At 37.5% G+C, this 19,530-nt stretch overlaps 1 protein-coding gene across 4 annotated transcripts in view; it reads right to left on the reverse strand.

The window, feature by feature from the left end:
* STK39 (serine/threonine kinase 39) overlaps nt 1-19,530 on the reverse strand; it is an 88,645-nt gene that overhangs the window by 26,550 nt on the left and 42,565 nt on the right. For all 4 annotated transcript variants that reach the window (XM_039555057.1, XM_039555056.1, XM_010406833.3 and 1 more), the window contains 3 exons: nt 12,472-12,594; nt 12,315-12,347; nt 10,272-10,339 (listed from right to left, as the gene is read on the reverse strand). In XM_039555057.1, coding sequence (XP_039410991.1) covers nt 10,272-10,339; nt 12,315-12,347; nt 12,472-12,594 — 224 coding nt within the window. The remainder of the gene's footprint in view (nt 1-10,271; nt 10,340-12,314; nt 12,348-12,471; nt 12,595-19,530) is intronic.

Here is a 19,530-nt window from a genome sequence, read left to right on the forward strand (position 1 = left end):
TCTAAGTCAGTGTGCTTTAACAAAACACACACACACATCACAATTATCTCACTTATATAAAATTTCAGCCCCACAGATGCTCCTACCACCTAAAATTTGAGTTGCATTGAAACTACCATGGAAGCAAACTAAGTTAGAATGGAAAAAACAGGGCAGCATAGCCTAAGGAGCAAGGGCAAGCAGTCTGGCATTTGCACTATCTCACTGCAGTTGTTGTTGTAATTAAAACCACAGAAAAATTCACATTACTTGTTTATTCAGACTGCAAAGAAAGCAGAAGTTCACATCAACATGAAGTGGAATAATCAGTTATAGGTGGGTTGTACATCCTAGAGCTGTACTCATCCAATTTTCATCTACATCTCTGGGGCAAGATCTTCGTGCATACAACAAAAGAAAAATAATTGAGGGGGGGAAAGTGCAGAAGACTGGGGCTTGCAGGTTTGTTTAAAAAAAATTTTACTCACATTTTTTTTCTTGCTGGAAAAAATGCTGGAGAGACAAATGTTATTTGGCCTCACCAAATGTCACTCAAATTCAAAAGGTCATCTGCCTTCTCTCAATAACTTGTCACCCATTTTTTCCTTCCACTTGCTTAAGGCAGAAAGCACAAGATAAACACAGCTCCCCATGTAGCCTTGTTTTCATAGTGTTAGCTTATTTCACAAGTGTTGTATTTTTTATTAAAAGCAGAATTTTAAGTATTAAATACCTGTACTGATCATCTGTAGTATCTGTTTCTTATCTCGGTTTTGATTAATTAAAACTTTATTTCAACTTTATTTACAGAACATAGTTAATAGACTCACAACAGTGAAATACAAACTGACACTTTATTTTCAATATTATAAAGAGAATGAGGGAATAAAATTTTAGAAAGTAAACATATCCATTCACCCCATATTCAAGGTTTAACCAGGTTTCATTTTTCTATACAGTTATGCTCCCTGCCTTACAATTTTCTTATGCTTCAGCTGTGGGAATTTAGCTATTGATCTAGGACAGAGCAAGTGAGAATCCTCTCCTACCTCAACAGAAATCACAGCTCACTTCTTTCCTGCCCCTGCCTCCTTTTTTTTTTCCTTGACTTCTGAAGTCATGGTACTATGCACACAGATGAACCAAAGGAGGAATAAGAGGAAGTCTGTTTATTAATGTAATTTTGTGAATCAGAACTTGAAGGCTCCTGTGAGATCATATAAACACAACAGAACAGAGCATTTGTAAAGAAGCATTAGCCTCCTGAGGATTCGCCACATGCTTATGTAAACCCCTTTCTTTCTAACACTTTCATGCTCAGTTGTCATTTACTAATCAATATCCAAGCTTCTCCATTACAAATTACCATACTATCAAGAGCAGATCATGCCTGTTCAGCACTGTGGAGATGGTTCTTCTCAACTTACTTTTAATTACTTCAGGTCAATTCTAAATTAAATGAAAAGGCATCGCTGCTAACTTTTGGTAAGAGCAAAAGAGATGTTTGAATTCTCTTCTACTTCCAGATTGCCACCAAGAAGAATGGGACTAAAATCTCCCTCTGTATTAATAAAATGTGGTCCCAAAATAAACAGTTATTTGAAGTCCATTAAAACCTTACCATTTACTTCAGTGGTAAATAAAAAAATTTCTGGAAAAACTCCATGCATGAGTTTACAACCTAGCCCCCTTTATATATATTACTGGAAGAAGGAAATATGTTTAGTATACGATGTTTCAAGATCAAGGTATAGGACTCAGCAGCTAAATACACAAAAAAATGCTCACATGATTAAATGCTTTCTTGTCAATTGCCTTGATGACTACTATTTAGTCATCACATGATCTTGGCTAAAAAGCAGATCCCTGAGATGATGCAAACACTTGTTAACCAGTACACATCAAGAGGTAACAGCAACACTAACAGCAAAGCACAGCCATATGATGCTTTCAAGAGTGGAAAACAGCCAGTGTCAAAATGAAACACTGTCATTTGGCTGTTAAGCTGCTGGAATGAGATAGCAGCTACCTGTTAAAGATTTACTATCTGTATGGCACTTACCACACAGAAAAGGCAAGTGTACATTAAAAAATCAGCCACCAAGGGAATTGTTAGGGTCACAATCAGATCAGCCAGGAACACTGTCCAAGGCAGCTGACAGCTCCTCCCTCAGGAAAGGTCCTTACAGCACTTCTATCCATAGCTAATAGGTCCAAATTGCTTAAGGCTCAAAAGAAACTAGGGTGCTTTCAGTCTAGTAGAAATGGATGGGGATAGGAAACTGAAACTAAGAAAATGTGTGACAGAAGAAACACAAGAGAACTGATATGCACAAGTCTGCAAAACTATGTTTAACATTTTAAAAGTGACATACATAAGTCCTTTCTCTCAATCCACTGGTTTACAGCCCCAAGTCTACATATCATGACAAAGAAGTGTTAGAACTAGAGACATTTTAGATATATCTATATCCAAATATGCTTCTTCTCTTTTTCTGCAGTTGCTGATGCCAGAGGCTAAATCAGAACATTAAAAGCCCTTCAATTTTTTGACTTGCTATGTTCGTTTCCAGCTAAGTCAAGCAGCAAATTCTGAAACAATATTTTTTGCCTCAGTTATCAGTGACTCATTTCACTGCACAGACAGTGAAAAGCAGTATTCACTTGCATCATCTTTTTTGAGGTTCACACTTCCTACATGCTCTCATACATCAGCAGGTGGGAATAACTTTGGGGAAGAGCTATCAAGATTTTTTGCAGCAGAGATGGCATTATTGATCATAAGTTTTTTCCTCTGAAATTATTCCTGAAGTAGCACAGAAGTTTTTTTAAGAGCAGTGGTAAAGATTTAACTTCTGAAAAGCATCAGTTTTTAACAAGTACTTGAAATACAAGGAAGGGCAGTACACAGTTATACTTAGAATTTATTAATGTGGTAAAATCTCAATGCTTGGTAGAAACCAGAAGTGATCTAAAACAGTCTTTTCCCTAGAAAGAACTGGAATTAAGTACAGATAACATCAGTAATGTTAAAAAATAATCAGCTGGAAGTATTCTGAGAGAAAATTTCATAACGGAGAGGACAACATGCACATGATTTGATCACTTTGTTAAACATTACAGCGCATTGTGGTTATAGTTGCCTTTCTGGATTTGCCTATAATTTAACTTATCCACTCCGAGTGTATCTCTGAAAGATCTCTGTATTTCTTGGTACCAAATATTATTGATCAGTGCACAGTTTAAGGAAGTCAAACCTGTATTAGCTGCATGGCTGAAGTGGTACACCATCTGCCTGACTGATAAGAAATACCAGAGCAACTCAGAGATTAAGCACGCAAAGCTTTGCTTTGTATGCCCCTGCATGCCTGGTGCACAAGAAGAGGGATTATAACCTGTTATTCCAGTGAAAAATTCTTCAAGTAAAGCGCTGAAAAATAGCCACAATGCTTGAAGCAAAATTTCAGTTCCTTAAATCAGAAAGCGTGAAAGGCCAATCATTGCCAGGAGGCTGAGGGTGTTTCAGAATAGAGCCCTACAAAAGTGATTTTATTTATGAAAACAAGACAAAAGACTTACAACAAGTTCTACAGGTATATGGAGTTTTTATATAGAACCTTTTAAGTCCCCAGTGCACAAAACAGGCTTTGAGGGGAAGGCACAGAGAAACTTTTTACTTTATCCAAATCGAAGAAAATTTTATACATGTTGAATCAGAAACTCCCTGGATGGGTGCATCCTTTTAATGCCACTGGCTCAGACTTTTACAGTCCTGATGACCTATCAGTATATTACCATCAGAACCAAAGGAGACTTGTAGGTAAACCAGAAGGACATCTGAGCCACCATAAAAATGATAACAACCTGCATATCATCCATCTAAAAGTCATGGATCCTGACTAGCTTATCAAAAAGAGTGGGAGGCATGGAAAGAAGTCTAAGCTTTGTTGTAAAATCTTCAAAGGTTTCATCTGGTTATCCTGCCAAACTTGATCTTTCCAGCAAATCAGCTTCACCAGCAAAGCCTGCTCCTATGTTAAATCCTTGTCACGCCTGTATCCCAGTGCACCTCCTGTGGCCTGGAGGAGGACTGGACACACTAGAGGAGCAGTGACAAATGCCTTGTGGGGCAAAACAGAATAAATAAAATGAGTTCAGTTAAAATTTTGCCTTCCCCTCAAAACTATCAGAAGTCACAAACAAACCAACCAAAACCTGGCTGCTTTACAGCGACCCAGTACAGTCCCAGAACACGCCTACCAGTGGAAAGACAGAGAACCACACCACTAAGTGGGAACAGAAAAAATTGTTTCAAATGGTTCCAGCCCTGCCCAATGTACAGCACCACATTCACAGGCATCTCTAGAGCAGATGGATGAAGATGGAAGATGTAGAGGGATTCCTCATGGAACAGGGGCATATGATACCCCAGGACAGTCTGGGCACCCCAGGGCTGCTGCAGAAGCACCCCTGAAGGGGCCTCAGGCTGCAGATAGGCCAGAAAGACACCTGGCTGCAGGCAGCCTTGAACAGCCTTGGGAAAAGCTACACGCTGGTCGGCTCCCCCGCTGCTTAGAGGCTGTCCCGTGGGAATAGGGCGTGAAGCTTTGTAAAGTAGATATAAGTGAGTGTAAGTAAACAATAAAGGGAGCACGATGCTCAAATCATATCCGTGTTCGTATCGTGACTCCAGCCGGCTCCCCTGCACTCAGAACCCGGAATCCCCCCCCGCTAAAGGAAGAGTGTGGTCTCTCAAGGTAAAAGAAGTGTTTTAAAAAGTATTAGAAAAATGTCTAATTAGAATGGAATTTTGAATTATCAAAATGCAAACCCTATTACAGTCGACAAGTAATGTACATGCCATTAATAATACAAATAAAATTACTTTTAATACTGAGGTCAATTCAAGCTTTAAATTGTTTCCTTTAACATAAAGAAGGTTGGGGGTGGTACTTAGGCTTCATTGTTATTTTTTGTTTCTCCTCCTTTTTTTTTCTTTTGTACATAGTACAATAAAATTTCAGAATGGAATAAAAAAGCTCTAGCCATTTTAAAATTTCAGTATCAGCAACATCCCCAAATGCAATTCCTGCATAATTTACAACCACAGCTGTGCAGGTTAAAAGCCTAATTCCTTTTCATCTAATTATTTAGACATGCAAATCTTCATAACCTAAATTTAATAAGCAAAAAAAATATATTGATTCCTTAGCTCAATAATTATAAATTTTACATACAAGAATTGTTTTGATAAACAAATATACCATTTCTTTATTAAAGAAGTGATGGTATAGCAATTGCATACAGGATAATCTAGGTCATAATTAAAATAAGTTTTTCAAATTTTACTTTATTTTCAATAAAAATACAGCAAGGCATAAAAACATGCTTAAGTAGTGAATAATAAATACATAATTTATCATTTTTAAAAAGCAAGCTTTGAAGGAAATAATAGATGTAAAAAGAAAAGGCAGGATTAGAATCAATAGTTTAATCAAGGGTTCTGGCTTATTGATTTCAGTCATGATTTAATCATGGTTATACAGGCTATTTAAATGAAATCTCCATGCTGTGAAAATAAAATTCAGTTCAGTAGCCACATCCCACACCTCCCTGATTCCCAGGACAAACCCTTAGAGGTGATGGCAAAATAAAGCTCAATACTGTAATTACAGGTACATTTATTTCAAGAATCCTACAAATGGTTTTGTTCATGATGTTTTTTAATGGATCAATTCCCAGACTACAGAGAAGTTTTGTTACTTTACAGCAGTAAATCTACTCCACAGCTGGGAGTTTGTTTGTGGATTTTGTCATTAAATATACTTGATAAAAGAAGCCACTATAATAGCAAAAATGTTGAGAAATACCTATTCTTGGTGAAAGATACACACCAGCCCCACTTCTTACAAAAGAGACTGAAATGATGGAAGTTTTTGCTTAAGAAAACAAAACTAGGAGGATAAAAAAATAGTAATAATAATAAAAAAATTCATTGAGAACTTTGACTTATGGTACTAAGCCAATTATCAAACTCATCCTGCTCCTAGCCAGAACAGATTTTGGGGTTAGCTTGTTTATAGTTTTTAAAGGTTTACTCCTATAAATGCAAGCCTCAAACTTACGTACAAACTTAAGCTCTAATAGGTACCTCCAGCCAAGTACATTTTTCCTATGATTTACACGTAATTAATTTTGTAAGAAAGAGGTCAAAAAACCAGGCCAGTACAAAAGCAGGAAGATCAGCACTTGAGCTCCTGCTCAGACTAGTGAGCAATACCTCATCATCTGTGTTCTGGTACACACAGGAAATCACATTTGACTCAAGTCCTAACAACTCCCCTGCTGCAGTGCTGAACAGGCAACCACCTGCTACCAGCTACTCCTTGGACTTGTGTGTGCCCAGATCCCCAGAAGGTGTATTTCTCATCAAATGCCACACAGTTTCCAGCTACATTAGCAGAAGAAATGTTTTCTATGAAATACACACACAAACATTTGTATGTAAATAACAGAGTGACATTACAGGCAATTCTGCCTTAGCATTTTCTCTACACTTCATTTAAAATAAGCAAAACCAGAAATATTCCATTTGCCAGTAAAACATTTCCATTTTCCCCTTTTATTCTTCCATAGGCTTAATTCATCTAGTGTGCAGGAACTGTATTAAATTAGATCCTGGGACATTCCAAATTACTGTCAATAAATTATCTTCCTGTCACAAGAGTTAATTTAACCATCTTAGATTGCTTCAGATAATTTGCAATTCTTAACTATTGACCATTAATAAGTCTCCTACTTTAACATGAAATATCTCTGTTATTAATCCAAGTAGTCAAATCCTCTAATACTGACTTTCCTAAATCTGTAACGGCAACAGCTTGGTGGTTAGATTGGAAACTTCAAATCAAGGGTGGTAATTCCTCCCCATTTCCTTTCCCTGGTGCTGTGAACAGTCTTGTTGGAGGACTAAATCACAGACAATTGCCTTCGGCTCCTCTTTGCAGAGCTCCTGCCAGGGTCTGCTGCCAAGACACACGGTGTGCACAGCCTTACCGGAAAAAATGTGGATTACAGATTTCATTCCTCCCTACTCTCAAATACCACTTCCTCCTGAGGCTGAGGATACAGAAGCATCAGCACCTCAATGTAACAATCGCTCTGTCTGGGTCAGAGTTACATGCTGTGGCACTAGATCAAGCCAGTGAGAACCAGTATTTTCAATTCACTGCAAAATTCAAGGACAGTCTCTTAACTACACTTGAGCTTTAAAACACTAATGGCCTGTATTAAGCATTTAATACTAGAGCCTTTCAAGAGCTTTGCATGGAATTACCTAAAACATACTGCTGATAATTTCCCTTCTGGGGCAATGTACTCTAAGACACAATAGTGCAAAAGATAGAAAATAAATTGGAAATTGCTGTCTCCAGCTGATGAAGCAACCCTGACAGTAGAGAATTTTTTAACAAGTTAGTTCACACTGAGAAAACTATGAAAACAGAAAGGTATTAAATACAAGTTAAGGACAGATGAATCAGTTAGTCTGGATGGTTTTCAACTTGAGTAAGGGAGTTAAATACCACCACTTGTATAAAGAGTACCATGGGATTCTTTAAAGATTATTTCAGACTGTGAGTTGTGCTTCTGATCCACAACAAGGCATTTGCAGTAACAGAGGATGGTGTTAATTTAGCACTGAATTACTGAGTGAGTCCAAGCCTGCTCTGATTGGGAAAAAAAATAACAGAACCTGACTCTCCAGGTGAAGAATTACTTAAATGTAATTGTTTCTTCTGCCAGAATTCCTCCTTTGTGCAAGTAATTTTTAATTTTTATGGGTACTATTAACCTTGTTCTGGAACATACTGCTAGGAAAAAAAGCAATCATCTGAAATGTGATGGGCTGTCATAGAGTAGCCTCACTGTAGAAGAGGAAAAAAGAGCAAAGCAGAGGAGCACTTTCTTCCTGCCCAGCCCCCACCACCTCTTGTTACTTTTTAAGGTTGCCCATCTCTCTACCTTTTGCCATGTCCCAAATCCCCAGGCACTACTCTTTAAACCTTATGGTCCCTACTCATGAGCCTCATATTAAGTTGTTTCTGCCCAAAAAGCTCTAAATGTTCGCATCAACTTCCGTGACAAAGTCTCAACAGTGCAGAGGGTCAACAGTGAAGAGGAAGTACAACTCCAACAGTGCTATCAAAGGTACCTTGCTAAAGACAATATATATAGTCAGACAGTGGCTGCCCTGAGCTTTGGTGAATGTTCCATAAGCAAAATAACTCTTGCCTTTACATTTAAAGAAATTCTGAATACTAGCTCTGAATCTACACTGCTGAGCAGAGAGAGCTTGTAGCCCTCATGGTCAAATAAGCCCTTCGCAAAGTGCCAACCAAAAGAAAAGTGCGGTACCTAGTGCAGCCCACAGCCCTACCCTCCCCCCAAACACACACACAGAGCTCAGGTGCCAGCTCTGACCCTACTCACATGCTCAGGCTGCCATCAGAAGCAAAGCCTGTGCAAAGATTTCTAACCCTGCCCACCTCCTACCACTGAGACAGGACATAGCCAGAGCTTACATTGGACAGAGGTTGGCACCATAGAGCATTCCTCCCTCAAAAGCAGGACAGTTAAGTTAACCAAACTCTACAAATTACACATCAGATTTTTGTTTTTTTCAAGACACAGGCTCCAGAGTGTATCTGCTTTTCAAGACTATTTTTTTCTGTTTAAAGGAAAGTTTCTGATTCCTAAAACTGAAATTCTTGTTTCTTCCCCCTCTACCAATAATCACCTAAACGTTCAAAAGAAATTAATCTAGTTACTACAGCTTTGCTTCTAGGGAGTGGGAATCTTTTCCACCCGGGAATTAAAGAGTATCCTTAAAAAGAACAAAAGTTCATTGTGGAAATGGAAACTCAAGTCTCCCAGGATCAGTCCTCCTTCACTCCTGGCTTAAAAGCTGCAGAAAACTGAAAGGACAATCACTGATGTTTCACTATACTTGCAGGTCTAAAATGTCTGCCCTCTGAATATGCCAACACTGCAAATAACTGAGTAGAAGCTAATCACTCTCTGGGTTTCATGATAATTTATAAATACCCAAAGCACCTCGCTGGTACATCCACATAGCAGTACAAATTGGTCTGTTTGTAAATGGTTTCAGCTACCTGTCAGCAGAAAGATGAAAAAGAATATTGATAGCATAACTGGGCAGTTATGTAAATTGGACAACTAAAATGATCCCAAATAATCTCTAAGTCTTCCCTATCCCCACAATAAAATTCATTAATCCTCCCTTCTGTAAATAACCTTTGGCAGCCACGCAATTTTTTTGCAGCTGTCTCTAGAAAAGTAGTCAAAGAAAAGGGAAGAAAACAGATTTTGAAAGTTGGCACTCATTCTGTGTAATTGGTTTTTTTTCTGACTACTAACACTTGAAACCAGGACACTGACAATTTTTGATGTTACTGTTTTAAAGCTATTTGTTATGCATAAATCTGCTATTTGTTTCTAACATACTGGTTGTAATTTTCTAATTATTTCTGACTTCTTAGCTTTTTATTAGCATAAATAATATTTAACTTTTCTCCATAGCAATAATTAGGAATTTATAACCCCTTATAGATATCCTGTCAACACAAACTGGATGTAAGCAAGTCTTAAAGTGAGTGGTAGTAAGTTTTTTAAGAAAAAACATTAAAAAGCTATCATACACATAAAAAGCTATGAAAGTTTCATATGAAAAAATAGTTTTATCCAAGGACTAGACTGTATAACTAAGCAATTCAAATCTTAGTTAGAAACTGATTTTAATTAAAGGTAATCTGACTCATTTTAACTAAGTAAAAATTTAAGTCCGACAACATATTTGTACCCATTTTCTAAAATGCCCATCACTTCTCCATACTGGCTGATCAAACTTGCCAGTGAAAAACATTTTAAGTAGGCAACTTGTAATACAGCTATGGTTTATTTCTGTCAGAGGCTGACTGCTGAAGTGTGAAAGAAACTCATTAAAAACTTCTCACTGTGATTCTACATTATAAGGAAAAAAAAAAGAAAGAAAATACTTAATGAAGGGTACACTTTGCCTGAAGACACATTCATATTCTGCTTTTCATTTTATACTATTTCAGTAAACAAAAGACAGCTATTACTCTCAGAAACACTATTCATACTGGTCATACTGGGAGATTATGCACTTCAACACTGACTTTATGTTAATATTATGAAAGTAATGACGGAAATCAAGATAATACTGCTAAATAAATAGAAGGATCTCTTACCTTAATCTTAAGACAAGATTCACCGCACATGGAACTTCACTATATTCCTCACTAACAGCAGGCTGAGACTATTAGAGAAAAAAGCAAAAAGTCTTGTAAAGGATGCCAAAGGGAAAAAAAAAAATCACAAAAAACTTTCCATGCTAACAGTCTGAAGTTAGCACAGAATATTTAACACATTCTCTAACTCTCAGGAACCCTTTAAACACTTTCAGTACACAGTCTAAAATACAGCTGATACCAGTAAAACTCCCATATTTCAATTACAGACAAACAAGTAATAAATAAGGCCTGCATTAGAGCACTGAGTGTAAGAGCTTATAATCCACCTTGCATCGAAGCAACAATTACCTATTAAATAATATGCACACAGAGAGAATTCCAAACTGCTACTCACATTATTTTTGTGTAACAGTTTTGGTTGTTAAGGAAGTCGTACATCTACCCATATTCAAGGAACTAGCAGCGTATCATAGCAGGTATCACAGCTCAGAGGATGTCTTTCACAGAGAAAAATCAGGAACACTGATATCTTTCACATTACCACTCCTCCCTCACACTGCAATATCCTCCCCAGCTCACAACTAAAATCTGTATGAAGCCTCAAGCAAAAGTGTATTCTACATACAGAATGCACCAGGCTCCTCTACCCTACTATGATTTCATACCCAACTTGGCATATTGTCACCACTCACAGAACAGCCTGTTCCGAGGTTACAAAGGGTTCAAAAGCCCTCCCAAAATAAAGACTTGCATCACAAATTTCATTTGACATTTCATTTTTTTCAACAGTTTTCCATATCAAAGCTATTAAAAAGTTACACAAGATCCATATTTTATATTCTGTGTTTTCAGCAAACATTAATGAATATTTGGAAAATTATTTTTCACAATCACTAAAATAAGAGAAGGATTTTTTCTGCTTCAATTAAATTCCTTGCATTCACATAAGCTACTTTATACTTTATACTATATTATTTCTGCATCTTCAACAGACATGTTATGTCAGTGTATAGGAATGTGCATCCCAAAGACCCAAGAGGCACACACCAACAGTGACAAGATGCACTAGTCTTATTTCCAAGTCATCTTCTAGAGCATTTCAGATAAAAATCAACAGAAGACTTCAAGCAGAGGATTTTTTTCTCCTTCATAAATTAAGCAACTTTTTTTATTATGAGTTACCTATATAAACTGAGGCACAAGCAGTAGAACTCTCAACATCTAAGACAGAAAGACTGTGTGGTAAAAGCCTTTCCTTGTACCCAACTTACATAAGGTAGCTCAGATGCTGAAGAACTGTGTAAATTAGGTCTGCAATGGAGAGACTGGGGTCATCAGAGGAGCTAACAGGACCAAATCCAGCAGGAAGCTGCTAGGTTTTTAGAAGATTTCTCTGACACCAACGAAAATCTGAGAATCTAAAACTACAGGTGAAGTGGCAAGGGTCACCCACCCAAAGAAAAGACATTTTTAAAGACCATTTAGTCTGTAAGCCATAATCCTATTAAACAATTGTTTGTAGCAGTGATGCTTCCCACACTCGGCACAGGGCCATGAAATTCTATATAGTATTTTATTCTTCTGAATTAAATCTAATATGCTTCAGTACTGAACTATTTTAATGTGTATGGAAGGAAATATTTTAATTATAAGCTACATGTCATGATACAGATCCTAAGAAGAAAAAATTATTTGGAGATGTTCTGGCTACTCCAATGCAGCCTGCATTACCCTGACAGACAGCAATTAGTGTGATCCAGTTATGAAGATTCATTTAAAACAACCAAACTACCTATCTTCATTAATTCTCCTGGGCACAAACATAACATGGTTTTTAAATTCCTATCCATCTTATCCACTGTGTGCTGAAGTTCATTGTTACAGGCACAATGGCATACAGCTCTATCGTCACAAGCACCTGCTATACAAGGCTGCAGAACAACACTTGCACCTCAATTCACATTTTTAACAGCAGACATGAAAAAGAAATCCCTTCACTCAAACGCTTGGAAGAAAAAAAATTGATAAAGACATTTTTACCTCTGTGTTCTCCTCCTCTTTCAGTCTTCGTGACTGGAAAACAAACACAGTGAGATATGAGCTATGCAGCTTTATGCAACAAAGATCCAGAAATACTAACAATTAACAGAAAGAATATCTTACAGAGTATAAATGTCTTGGCACAAACAGAAAGTACCTTTTCCTGAGAAATAGCAGCTTTGCCTTCCTCACTCTTCTCATCCATTTCATCATCACTCCATTCCCAGTCCCCATCTTCTGTTTTATGGAGGTGACCACTGGAACCTGGCACTCGTCTGACCTACCAAAATATTGTTTACCATTACACAGATACCTTTAGTCTATATTGGTGTTCTGGTTAATCAGCAATTATTTGCTATTTTTATTCTATGTGCTTTCATTAATTTGCTGCAGGAGCCACTAACATTCTAATATCTGACCTCCTTAAGCCAGTGGGAATAGCTAAGCTATAGAAAATTCATATAGGGCAACAGGCTTGGATATATTTTACCACCACTTAGGAACAAGCTCAAGTAGATGACAACTGTTCGCTGCTTGAAAGGAAAGGAAGCTATTCAAGGAAGCAGAAGTTACACAGACAAGGTTGCTCTTGGGACGCAAGTCTCAAAAATGTGATTGCTCTGCTAAAAAGCTTTAAAACATGTAGAGGTTTTAAGAATACCTTAACAGCAAAGTTATCCTTATGAAAAAAAAAAAGCACCGGCTGTATGCAGCCTGAGGTAGGCAGGCATGCATCACACCAGACTAGCTGGGCCAACTCTTGTAGATAAACAGACCAATGAGGCATCATAGGACTACCCTGCAGCTAAATCTGAAAATCAAATACTCTTACGGTGCCACATTGCTCTTTTTCAGAGCTGGACAACACGCTTGTTTTTCCCCAGATCATGTTTAGCCCACAACCATTCATCCAATAACTCTTCCCACACCTATGCATTTTGAGACCCTTGAGATGTCTGGAAGCACAGCACAATAACCAGCAGCCCCGACGGTGTTCAGATTAGAATCAGTTTCTCTAATTATTTCACATCACTGAACCAACATACAGTTCCCACTGCAGAATTTCAAATCCTTGTACGGGTAAGCTCCACAGTGCTATAATTTTGTAAAGCTTAAAGGATTTCCTCCTGCTTTTCAAATTTAAGAAAGGAGAAGAAGTTATTTCAGAAAACTGCCTGTACATTGGTAAGAGAATAAAAGGAACAAAACATTCACAGCACACAAAAGAAAGAGCTAATTTGGCAGAAAAGCTGTTTCAGGCCAAAGACAACTAATGGAGAAGATATCAGTAAAAATAACTTTAAAAAATAACTAACTAGATGGTCTTAGCACAAAATTGCATATCCTGTTTACCAGTACCCACAGCATTATACAACTGCCTGGTTCAACTTTGGTTTTGCAGATTCCCATTTGTGGTGTTTTGATGTCTTGCATAGTATGAACACTGATCAGCTTGCTTCTACATACTGTTGGTTGGTGGCAGTGATGGAAAACCCAAAAGAGGGGAAAAACCTAAATATAAAAATCAAATTTGTGACTATAAAAATTACGGTGTTTTTCATCATAATGAAACTTAAAAGAAAGACTAAACTGGTATTAGCACTGCTCTAAACCCCTCTGGTTTGCTGCATACCATAACGCGCAGAGAGATGCAGCATGTGACAAATTCCAGCTGCTTCTAAATCCCTTCAGGTACCATATCAGCAAGATGCATGGCATGAAAATAATATAGAACACTTCAAGTCTGAGACCATGAACTTCCAAAGAAACTGTAATTCAGGCATTAATACAATTTTTCCAAAGCAGATTTTCATAGAGAGCTGGGTACTTAGCTATTTCTGTACTGGCTTTGGGCCAAGCACACTTTGGAGCTGGCTGGCCTGACACCACAAGAGCATCAGTGATAGGAGCCTTCTTTCAAAACCTTGTCCATACACAAAAAGGTATCTTGATGTCTGTCTGGACTCTTTTCCACTCTCCTTTCCTTCACTTCCCAAACACCCACCTGCTCCTCTCCCTTCCCTTCTGCACATGTAAGACTAAACCAGAGGAAAGGGTGAAGTTTCCAGAGCCTCACCGCACTTCTGTATTTCCTTCAGCCTTTATGATATTTCTCCCTTACATTTCTTCCCTGTACAACCAAATTAGAGTGCCCTACTCAGTTTCTCCATATTTTGTTCTCATTTGTAACTGAGAAGAGGGGAAACCTATGCAGGACACTGGGAGAATACCCTACTCCATCTCTTGATGGACAAATTCTGCACTATTTTCCCCATTTCCCATACCAAGCTCCTATTGCACCAATTTTAGCCTAGCTGCCTCCAAGCTTTGTAGAAGAAGCTTGTGTGTGTTTGGGAGGAAGGACCAGGCAGACATCAAAGGAAGCAGTAGCACAGCAATTCTTTACTCAGCTGCAATCAGCCCAGGCACAATCAGTGGGCTCTTACTGTCTACATCATCAGGGATCAGTACAGACACGAGGTAATCTAGCAGGCAATGTGCCTGCTGCTTGTGGATGTAATTTATTATCCTTCAAGGACTGAGGCAGGCTTTTGTTTAACAGCACAGACATCTCCCAAATGGCTCTACACAAACCTAGGAGAGGACATCATCCACAACTAAACACATGCTGTTCCAGCACAATAGGATATATTGGTTTACAGACACATTCAAACACTGCATCGTGCACTAATCAATGTATCTTTCTGCTTCCATTTTCAGTTGTTTTGAAGACTTATTCTACACAGAATGATTTTAATGGGGCTTAATGATGCTTGTATCATTTGCAGAGAGTTCTAGGAGAAAACTTTACTGATGAAGATGGAGTGCATTTCAAGTTTTTAAATAGACCGCCTTTAAATAAACAATAAACAAATGGCTCAAGGACAAGAAATGTAGTACAAAGCAAAATACCATGTTAAATCAAAGTATTTTCTTGAGAGGTTTCTGAAAGCAGAAAAACAATTTTACTGGTAGTCTGTTTCAATCAGACTGATTTCCACCAGCACACATTCACAGGAAAGAAATTGTAATTTCAGCTAGAGCAAAGTACCCAACCTATTCAACTCTCAAAAATGTGAAGTTGCTGTCTACAAAGGTTTTTTTAATTGGTGTGCGTGTTTAACACTTGCATCACTTGGTGAACTAATTTGCACAATTTTTTGACTAACAAGCCTGGCTTTGCTTACTCAGTTCTGGTTAAAGCCACATAGACTCAGTTAGATATGGAGGGCATGTACCCTCCCTAGGTGAAGGAAAGAGCACAAGTGGCACACCACGCCTGCAAATAAATTGTCTCTTTGGTCATCGTAAACATCTAACTCTAGTATCAGATATTGGATGGAAATATATATAATTTATATAACATATTAAATTTCTGTTCTGGCTATCATTTGAGATACTGCTAGCAGACTGATACCACAGGCAGCATGCTTGCGTTTCACTCCAATAATTACAGCATTAAGTCAATTGAGAATATTCTATATATTTTTACTGATACCCTGCGCTACAGATCTTCCATTTTACAGAGAGAAATAAAGCCACAAACAAATGAAGCTATTTATATAAGGGCAAAAAGCAAATCCAGACAGAGCATGGAACCAAAACAAACTTCTTGTGTATCTACAAAAATAAGAAGCAAGTTAGTTTAAATTTTACATTGCATGCAGTAGCCATACAAATGCAATTTCCCCATCAGTTTCAGTCAAAACACACAACATCAGTAATTCCTTATGCTAAAAATCGTGTATCTCTCAGGAAGTATTTCAGAGGGAAAGGAAAACAAATTAAAACATGCTCAATTCTAATTTGGGTTTTACTGATTAAAATTTTAAATGATCCTTCCAAAATAGGAACTAAACTGAATCATAACTTTAGCTAATAAAAAAAAACAATGAAAGTTCAGTTTTACAAGACAAATTAACACATATTAGAAAACAGATTTCACGTAAGTCAAAAGACACCAGAGAATAAAAAATTAACTTGAATGACTGGCAGTTAAGCTACAGCCAACACAAAAGCAGCTCAGAGCATTGTAATGTAGCAGTTTCTAGGAGGAAAAGCTTAATAAGCCACTGCAACATTACCCCAGCTGCAGAAGAAATATATTATGAACATCAGTTAAAACAGAGAGTGCTTGGACAAATCAGTGCGTCATTATAATGGAAGTAGCAGTATTGTTGTATATGTTGTTCCTGGTTAAAGCTTACTGCAGAACACAATACAGTCACAAATATTTAAGTATAAATTAAACTGCTGACAGAACTATTTGTCCCCACTCTTTTAAAGCAGGATACAGACAATTTAACATTCCCTGCCAATACTACCATGCACTAGCTTTCCAGGAGAATGTGTGTTTACAGATGAACTCAGCAGCTGTAAATCCCACCCAATGAAGGTCAGCCCTAATCACCCTAACACAGAGAGAACTCCATTAGCAGAATGCAGAAGCTGCCCACACTTCCCAAGGCTTGATGAAAAGAAGGCTACAACACAGGGAAGCAAAACATAAATTGTTGTCTTCTAGGCACTGAATGCTTGCTGTATGTAGATGTTAGAGACTGGGATAAGAAGAATCTATTATTCATTACTGATTCTTTAGCTGCTGCACTCTCTTTACAAATTTATTTTTGTTATGTGACAGCGAAGGGAATGAACACTTTCTGAACATTAAGAATTTTCTACTTCCTTATTCACAACTGCTCAAAACAGCAAAGAACTGGGCCCACTTACAGTTTTATTATTTTATTTCAGTGTCTAAATTTAATAAATAAATTAAAGGATACACTGTGGGATACCAATGCGTACACATAAAGCATTACTGCATTTCATACATGGTACAGCACATGATCTTAGACTACATTACAAATCCATTCTGTCAGTAAGAGCAATATTATACATCCACTGTATTTTTTCTCATTCTGCAGGAAGATGACTGAACTAGTAACATTGATTTTCCCACTATCTAAATTATTTAAGGTATTCTTATTGAACCTCTGGAAACTGAATATTTGCGATGGAGTCCTGGATAAATTTAAACCAGCATTTTTAAACTTTATTCCACAGAAAGAGAATGGTGACCTGAAAGCATAGGAAGTAAGATGCATTTGTGTAAGCAAAACTGATGGCACTAATAAACATTAGTATTGAGTATCGTGGAAGATGCCTTGCCACCCTCCATATACAGGTAACATAGAGCCCAAATGTAATTTGTTCCTAAACTCCTGGAGAGCAGCAAATGTGTAGATTCCACACACTTGAAGAGCATCTGCAAAAGTCTTTGTGGAACCCTGACACTGCTTCCTATTAGTTTCTAACTAGAGAATGATCAGTGCTGTTGTTTGTTTTTTGCATTTGTGTATCTCTACAGAGGGCAATCTGTACTTTTTTATTTTTTAAACACATATTCTTCCAGAAATACTGCAGCTTAGCTTTATCTGGAGATAGAGTTGTCTTTTATTTTACCACGGATGCCCTTCAGCTACATATGCCAGTACAGTAGTCAAGATACAACCAATCCCACATGCCCTTGAGAGCAGTAATGACAAGGTGGTTATTTAAAAACCTCATCTTTTTAATTTTCTGAGTCTGTCCTCATAAAAGCTTAAATTTGACTTTCAAGCAGAAAAAAAGAAAGACCAGTCACAACTGATGCTGTATACCTTCACCTCACGCTGGTTCTTATAGGAGACTGGACTCCCACTGTTACAGAATCCCAGAAGATCTTACAGAACAAATATACTTTTCAAAGTATGAATATTTACTTGGTAATTGATAAGGTGAGGGTTTTTGCATAGCCAGTGCTCCCCCTTTTTTTTTTTTTTTTTTAATCACAGGTTACAGAAGCTTCACTTCTCATACAACTTCATGAGAAGTATTTATAAAACCAGTTCCCATGCCAGTTCCATGCTAGTGATTTTACAGAAAGAACAATGATGAGGAATAGGACATTACTGAACAATTTTGGTTTTAGCACCACACTTTGCTCTGTATATTATTCTCTCAAAAAAATCCCTAGACCAGTTCCTTCCATACACAGCTTAAGCCTATAGAGCAAACAGATTTTATAATTTTTACCTTTCACCATCTTGCAAACTTTTCCTGAATGTTTCCTAAGACAAAAAAGCAAATTTCAATCTCCACCCCTATGCATTTATTTTTATTCCAACGCAACAAAAAAAATCTGCCTATCATTGCGTATCCAATCATGGCACAAGCTTTTTGCTTAAAACAGTTACATCTTTAATCACAGCTTACCACCTGAGGTTAAAGGCATGAAGTCACTTTATACAATACATATGTAAGCAAAAGAACACTGTTCTTTTTGTATAAGAACACCTGCAATGTTATCACATTTTTGCAAAAAAAAACAAAAAAAACCCCTGAGGTCCAAGACCGCTCATGAATTCCCACATGTTCACATCATCCTTTGTTGAAGAGTTGAAGCACTACCTCAGGAGAAGGTCCACGTCCAACCCAGTCTCACAGGTCAGGTGACTATCCTAACCCCTTCACTGCTGACTGTTCTTAAACTCCTCTGAATTCATTATATTGTGAAGTCTTATTTTTATTCTGATGGAAGCCACAAAACTTCTGCAAACCTGAATGTGTTTTATGCATTCAAACCCTTGTTTTTTCTCACCACAATTTAGGGAGGCTATCATTATTAATGGGATGTACCACTACCTTTGTAAAAAACACTCTGGCATTTCTGCTTCGTAGAACTCAAAAGGTGTTAAGATATCACAGTAATTTGGTGTTAGTGTCCCCTCCTCTTAAACCATTCTGCATGCTGCAAATATCATCATGGAAAAAAAACTTAGTCTTCCTTCGCTTTTCCTCCTACTTGGAGAAAAAGTTAGACAGAACTTGCAGTGTTTCATACTCATACGCAGAAACTACTGGAATACTCCCTAGAGGAATCAATTACACTGTCATCTTAAAGTCAAGAAATGTAAGATCATTGTATCTTTCTTCATGAAAGATTACTGAATACAGGAGTCTGATAATTCTGCATTGAACAGGACTTCTTCAGCTTTCTACTGGTTCTGGAAGAGCACCCTTTTTAAGGGATAACACAGCAGAAGTCAACAAAAAATAGAACTCTGTTTAAAAAAAAAGACCCTTTGCTTTAAATATTTATGGTACAGGTTTGTTTTTATAAGCCAAACAGTATCATGCTTGCGTGATGACAAGTGTGACACCCAAGGGCAAGGCC

This window comes from Corvus cornix, chromosome 7 (genome assembly GCF_000738735.6).
Source record: "Corvus cornix cornix isolate S_Up_H32 chromosome 7, ASM73873v5, whole genome shotgun sequence".
NCBI classification, from domain to species: domain Eukaryota; kingdom Metazoa; phylum Chordata; class Aves; order Passeriformes; family Corvidae; genus Corvus; species Corvus cornix.